Source organism: Palaemon carinicauda, chromosome 37, assembly GCF_036898095.1.
Source record: "Palaemon carinicauda isolate YSFRI2023 chromosome 37, ASM3689809v2, whole genome shotgun sequence".
NCBI lineage: Eukaryota > Metazoa > Arthropoda > Malacostraca > Decapoda > Palaemonidae > Palaemon > Palaemon carinicauda.
The window spans coordinates 37,035,874-37,043,373 of NC_090761.1; the positions used below are offsets into that span (position 1 = coordinate 37,035,874).

The 7,500-nt window shown below is 35.2% G+C and overlaps 2 protein-coding genes across 2 annotated transcripts in view; one reads left to right on the plus strand and one right to left on the minus strand.

Annotated features, from left to right (window-relative positions):
- Positions 1-2,326, plus strand: part of LOC137629578 (2-amino-1-hydroxyethylphosphonate dioxygenase (glycine-forming)-like) — a 22,769-nt gene extending 20,443 nt beyond the window's left edge. Inside the window, exons 4-6 of the mRNA XM_068361019.1 lie at positions 661-775; positions 1,450-1,560; positions 2,020-2,326. Coding sequence (XP_068217120.1) covers positions 661-775; positions 1,450-1,560; positions 2,020-2,231 — 438 coding nt within the window. The 3' untranslated portion in view covers positions 2,232-2,326. The remainder of the gene's footprint in view (positions 1-660; positions 776-1,449; positions 1,561-2,019) is intronic.
- A 3,083-nt stretch (positions 2,327-5,409) lies between these two features.
- The window catches only part of LOC137629577 (sodium-coupled monocarboxylate transporter 1-like), a 23,104-nt gene continuing 21,013 nt past the window's right edge, over positions 5,410-7,500 (minus strand). The window contains exon 11 of the mRNA XM_068361018.1: positions 5,410-5,902. Coding sequence (XP_068217119.1) covers positions 5,766-5,902 — 137 coding nt within the window. The 3' untranslated portion in view covers positions 5,410-5,765. The remainder of the gene's footprint in view (positions 5,903-7,500) is intronic.

A 7,500-nucleotide genomic window follows, 5' to 3' on the forward strand; every position in this document is an offset into this window, starting at 1 on the left:
GTACAAAAATTATCTTTTTTTTTTTTACCATGACTTTGGGAGTGTATGACCTCCATTATCATTTTTTCCTTATAATCAATATTATTATCAGTATCATTAATATTAACAGTAATAGTACTGCAGAAGGCAAACAACAATAGAGATTTCTTTAATTTTTGTGAGCTATGGCTCTTTTCCTCAGAGGAGATATTAGTTTTTTATGAGGAGGGAAGCTGTACCCCTTGAAATCATAAGAGAATCTATGTTGTTTTAATAATATATGTGAAAAAATATACACTACAAACGTTCTATCCTTTCCGGCATTTGTCAGAACGTGAATGTTCTTTGATTTTAATTATTATTATTATTATTATTATTATTATTATTATTGTTATGATTATTAATTTTAATGTTATCATTATTATTATTATTAATATTATTATTATTACTATTATTATGATTATTATTATTATTATTATTATTATTATTATTATTATTATTTTATTATTATTATAATTATTTTATTACTATTATTATTATTATTATTATTATTATTATTATTACTATTATTATTATTATTATTATTATTATTATTATTATTTTTATTATTATCAGTAGTAGTAGTAGTAGTAGTAGTAATAATAGTAGTAGTATTGTTATTATTATTATTATAATTTCCAGATTGTCATTGGAGCCTTGCTCCACGATATTGGGCACCTTCAAGGGAAACGCCTCTCAAAGCCCAACATGATAACAGACGGATTGGTGTATGGCATCTGCAACCACGAGGTTCTGGGTAAGTGTTCTTCACAACCAAACTAGCTAAAGCTTAAAAAAGGCTAAGAAAAAGACATTCACAAAAATATTTATACATCAAAGAAAGCAGGTTTCTGCTAAACATGTAAATATAAATTTTAGAAAGTTGAGTTTACCAAAGTGTTTTATATAATCTATTCTCATAAGTAAAACTACCAGAACCTCGATTTTCTTTCATTATGGCAAAATATTTTTCTAAAAAGACATTGGACATTGCAATATATCTTTTCAACATTTTGTTCTAGCTTGTTCTCCAAGAACCTTCATTATCTTCTTTTCTGAAATCTCACTTATCTGAGGTCATTAAAAAGTTAAGTTCAATAGGGTTAACGTATCCTGTATAATTATAATGTATGTTTTTTTTATTCCATTGTAAATCTGAATATATAAACACGACGAAAATACTGGTTTTAATAGATATTGTCCTTATTTCATTTTCGTCGCTTGATATATAGTTTATGCTCATCAGTTGTTGAGACGCACAATTACAGAAACACACACACACACACACACACACACACGCACTCACATATACAGTATATATATATCAAGGCCAATGTAGAGGTTATATATTTATATATATATATATATATATATATACACACAGAGGCACTTGCTGATAACAGTTTCTTTCTCCTTCTGTGCTATTTTCAGGTCAGGAATTCCTTGAAGAGCTTGGGTTCCCTTCTGACGTCTCTGTCTTCGTCAGGAGACACGTCGACGCAAAAAGATACCTCGTAGCTACGGACCCTTCGTATTACGAACGTGAGTAATCTAGAGAGAGAGAGAGAGAGAGAGAGAGAGAGAGAGAGGGAGAGGCGGGGGAGGTCATTATAGGGATGCACATGTAGCTCCGTAAAGAGAGATACTGCTCACTTATGGTAGACTAAGTCATTGAAGAAAAACACTACTTACTATTGGCAGAAATATAGACAAAGATCATGAGCTCCGGTAATAAAATTATGAATAACAGGAAAGAGAGAGAGAGAGAGAGAGAGAGAGAGAGAGAGAGAGAGCGCACAGGTAGTGGATTCATTATGCTGCAGTTTATACTGTACAGACTTACAAACAGTCAGTATGATACAATTTACCACATAGTGTGAATTCATATGACTAAAGTTTACCTTCCTTGTCTCATTGGCATACTATTTTTCTCTATAGAATAAGAATTATGCAATCAATGATGTGATAATCATCTTCAATAATAATTCTACTTTATAATAGGCCTATCCCCAGCCAGTAAAAAGACACTGGAACACCAAGGAGGAAAGATGAGCGAAGCTGAAGTTGAAGCTTTTCGCAAGGATCCGAAATTCCAAGCTATTTTGCGCATGCGCGATTGGGATGAGAAAGCCAAGGACCCCAATGCTGTAACACCTTCCTTACAGCATTACAAGGATATGTGTCTTGGTTATTTGTGCCAAAAACGTTTATAAGTTACAATACATATCTTCAAAAGATGTAGATTAAAGATGAAATTCAATTAGATGTATTAAAAAAAAGAAAGCCTAGTACCAGGCCATTTTATTTACCATTTATGCCATCTGATATTATTTTTTAGTAATATGAATATTGTTACGAGGCCGCGGTGTGAGAACGGCCTTGCTTAAGGACTCTGGGCAGTAACAAAGGAAAAGAATAATGGAAAGGTCGCCAGTCGGCAATAAGACAAGGGATACCGACAAATAGATGTATTAGAATAATATTTAAATAAAAATTAATAAAAGAAAGGAGAGCAAACAGATAATTATATTTTAATTTAAGCCACGAGGAGCTTCGAGTGGAGTTTGATGGACCGTGGATGAGACTTCAGCACAGCAATCACGTTCCCTGGAAAGGGAAATAAATGAAATTATTAACAGCACACTTACTTCTACAGGCTGGGAACACGATGAAGTCCTGTTGTTAAAACCTTTTAAGCAAATTAAATGAAAGTGCAAAGCTTTGGGATTTTTAAAACACTACACATGAGAATCAACACTGTCACAGGGGTGAATTAATTAAGGCTAGGAGCAAACGGCACATGTGGTTGGGACATAAGGAATTGGATAAAAAGGTTCAGTGGGTAGGATCTTTCTTTAAAGGATAAAAGGAAAAAATTGGATGTGATTAAGAAGGGATGGGAGGTTGGGTAAGGATGATGAGGATCTCAAAATCAGACACCTTACCTTAGTAATAAGGACTCTGGTTCCTTCCTTGTGGAGGGTATGTCAGGTTCAGCCTCCCTGATGTCTTGAGGGTGAAAGAGAGATGTTTCCCCTCATGGAGGTCGAGTAACGAAGAACGAGACCAGTTTTTCCTGGGTAGATTCAACTCCACTTGGCCCCCAATTGAGGGGGTGGTAGGGGGAATTGGCCTGACCGCTGTCCCTATTGGTCAGGCTTTTGTCACGTGTCCCCTACATCCTTCACATGTCGCCTCCCTCTGTCTCCCTGGGATCTCAATGCTGCCACGTGGTTCATAAAGGCTGCCTGGAAATGAGACCCTCAAAGGGAGTAGACTGGTATAGGATGGTTGGGGGGTGGGTGAGACTCTGGGTAGGGTCCCAACGCTCGTGGCATTTCGGCTCATCCTTGCTGGCGGAGTCTTTTATTTGAAAAAAGGTGGCGTAATAACCGCCAAGAATAACAATATGTACAAATATTATTAGGCCTAGTTATTTGACTATAATATCAAAAGCTATTGTTTCTGTATTTCAACATTCAGCATAATGCAAATTAAACCATGAATTTTCATTTGCTATGTACATGGATCAATAATTAGTTACCCTATATCCTCTTTGCGATGATATTTTGCATTTCATCAGGCTCTACGGAAATATACTATGGTAGGTAGTAGGTTGGCCTGGGCACCAACCACCCGTTGAGATACTACTGCTAGAGTTATGGGTTACTTTGTCTAGCCAGACAGTACTACATTGGATCCTTCTCTCTGGTTACAGTTCATTTTCCTTTTGCCTACACACACACACCGAACAGTCTGGCCTATTCTTTACATATTCTCTTCTTTCCTCATACAACTGACAACACCAAACAATTCTTCTTCACCAAAGGAGTTACTGCACTATGATTGTTCCGTGGCCACTTTCCTCTTGGTACGGATAAAAAAAGACTCTTGAGCTATGGTAAGCAGCTCTTCTAGGAAAAGGACACTCCAAAGTCAAACCATTGTTCTCTAGTCTTGGATAGTGCCATAGCCTCTGTACCATGGTCTTCCACTGTCATGGGCTAGATTTTGAGGGTACACTCGGGCACACTAGTCTATCTTATTTTATTCTCTTGTTTTGTGAAAGTTTTTATAGTTTATATAGGAGATATTTATTTTAATGTTGTTACTGATCTTAAAATACTTTATATTTCCTTGTTTCCTTTTCTTACTGGGCTATTTTCCCTGTTGGAGCCCTTGGGCTTATAGCATCCTGCTTTTCCAACTAGGGTTGTAGCTTAGCAATTAATAATGATAATAATAATCACAATATTATCATCTCAGTAACAAATTATATCAATGCCATCACCTAGTCTGGGTAGAAAACTCTTTAGCTATGGTAAGCAGCTCTTCTAAGAGAAGGACTCTCCAAAATCAAACCATTGTTCTCTAGTCTTGGGTAGTGCCATAGCCTCTGTACCATGGTCATCCACTGTCTTGGGGTAGAATTTATTTTGCGTGAAGGTTTCCTTTCCTCACTGTGCTATTTTCCTTTTTGGAGCCCTTAGGCTTATAGCATCCTATTTTTCCAACTATGATTGTAATTTAGCTAATAATAATAATGATGATAATAATGTGGAACTGTGGATACTTGTTTGAATTACCATAGAAGCCAATATAAGCAGAATAAGTAACTAATCCATATCTTAATGATATTTGAAAGAAAGGCATCACGAAAAAAAGCCTAATTATTTTTTTGTCACACCGACAATCTCTTGAATAATACACTGAGTATGTTATTAGGGACTTAAAAAGGAAAGAAAAAATTTAAGCATTAATATTTTAAAATTCTTTATTGTACTTTTAAAAAGAAAAGCTATAAACTAGGTATATACATATATAAATACAAAGAGATGCACACTAGCGCACATAATATATATATATATATATATATATGTCTGTATATATATATATATATATATATATATTTACACACATATATATATATGCCTATATACAGTAGATATGTTGGATGATATACAGATTGTCTATATTCATTGTATGCATACTATAAATCGTATGTTAGCTATGTAAACATGTACATAAATGTACTGAAATAAAGTATCCTATATCCATACTCTTACATTATATCGGTGTACTTATACATCTTATTTAAAATTCGGTCTGCTAAACGATAATAATTACTGCCAGGCATTTAATTCTAAGCCATTGTCTCTGTAAGAAATTGTATCTTACATCTGTCTCATAATATCCAAAATTGATGTTAGTTTTCATGTCCACTCTTCTTAAATGATCTAAAAATATCAAAGAAACCGTTAAAACAGCACATATCGTCAAAACATGCCTTTTATAGGGAGGTAGAATTCTACAAATACCAGATATATTATGTTTATTTTCATTAGAAAAAGACAATATATATATATATATATATATATATATGATTATATTTCTACCTTTGATCGGCTATCTCATCCTAATAAAAAAAAAATATCCTTTCGTCACATCGAACGATTTTTCATATGAATTCGAAATATAAAAAGTTAAAACTTCCAGGGAATGTTTTTATATAGTAATATATTGAAGATCTATTTTAATGTTGTTACTGTTCTTGAAATATTTTATTTCAATTGTTCACTACTTTTCTTGTAATCTATTCACGTTGGAGCCCCTATGTTTATAACATCTTGCTTTTCAACTAAGCTTGTAGCTTGATAATAATAATAATAACAATAACAATAATGATAATAATAATAATAACAATAATAATAATAATATTACATATTTTCTTTCATGATCAGAACTTCTCAGTCGACGATGGCATCAAATGGAGTTCGCTTGAGAAGACGTTGTTTGGCGGATGCTTTTTTTTCCCAAATTTTCATAAGTTTGTAGAAGGCTGGGTGTATGTATTCCTTTCCAGAGACGTCCGCTGGCCAGGGTTCTGAAGTCAAAGATATTATTTTGTGGTGAAACTGACTCTTAAAGGAACTTTTGCGGGAAAAATTAATTAAATGGACATAAACAGCAATAAGAAAATATTTAAATATTTACATATGCACAACACGAATAGAGGTGTTAAATTGAATTATTTACAGGAGGTAGTAGTGCAATGAATCAAAGGTATCTTAGCTTCATTAAAACTTGTAAACAAATAAGAAGAAACCGGCAGATGAGAGTGATCATGAGTGGGAGGTGAATCAGTTGTTGTTTGCGGATGATACTGTATTGATTGCAGACTTAGAAGAGAGGCTGGGTTGATTAGTAACAAAGTTTGGGAGGGTGTGTGAGAGAAGGAAGTTGAGAGTTAATGTGGATAAGAGTAAGGTTATGATATGCACGAGAAGGGAAGGTGGTACGAGATTGAATGTCATGTTGAATGGAAAGCTACTTGAGGAAGTAGATCTGTTTAAGTACTTAGGGTCTGTTATTGCTGCAAATAGTGGAGTTGAAGCAGATGTACGTCAGTGAGTGAATGAAGGGTGTAATGTGTTGAGAGGAGTGAGGGGAGTGGTAAAGAGTAGAAGGTTAGGAATGAATGTAAGAAAGTACTGCATGAAAAAGTGATTGTACCAACTGTGATGTATGGATCGGAGATTTGGGGAATGAAAGTGACGGAGAGACAAAAATTGAATGTTCTTGAGATGAAGTGCCCGAGGAGTATTGTTGGTGTATCTCAATTAGATAGGGTTAGGAACGATGTAGTGAGGGTGAGAACTAGTATAAGAAATTAGTTAGCAGCTAGAGTGGGTATGGTTGTGTTCAGGCGGTTTGGCCATGTAGAGAGAATGTAATATGGCCGTCTGTGAAGAAGGTGATGAATGCATGAGTTGATGGGAGAAGTACAAGAGGAAGGCCAAAGTACGGGCGGATGGATGGATTGAGTGAGAGGCAAAAAAACCATGCTAGAAATAGGAATGAATGGCTGGCATTTGTGACGCAGTTTTGATAAGCCTTGCTGCTTCCTTCGGTCGTCTTGGTGACTGCTGAGGTAGCAGCAGTAGGGGATTCAGTTATGAAGCTTCATTTGTGGGGGATAACGGGGAAGGGTGGGCTGTGGCACCCTAGCAGTACCAACCAAACCCGGCTGAATCCCTCGTCAGGCTGGGAGGAGCTAAGAGAAGAAAAGTTCCCTTTTGTTCTTTCGTTTTTAAATTGGCCTCCTCCAAAATTGGGGATGTGCCTTGGTAGATAGATTGTCTAATTTTAGGCGATTCCTAAATTCAAACCTTTAGACTCTAAAGGTTTGAATTTATGAGTTGTCTAAATTTAGAGACTATAGTAAACAGGGTAGCTAGTTAAATTAACAAACATTAATGAGCCTCTTTGAGGAATTGAGGAAAAAAAACACAAAATCCAAAAGTAGGTTATGAAAGTGGTTAAAGTAAATCACACAGAGAGAGAGAGAGAGAGAGAGAGAGAGAGAGAGAGACAGACAGACAGACAGACAGACAGACTAGCTTAAAAAGACACCAAGACTTCAGTTTTTATAGCTTCTAAACATCCCCATAATTACATGCAGGTCTGTAAAAGAGGCAGGCC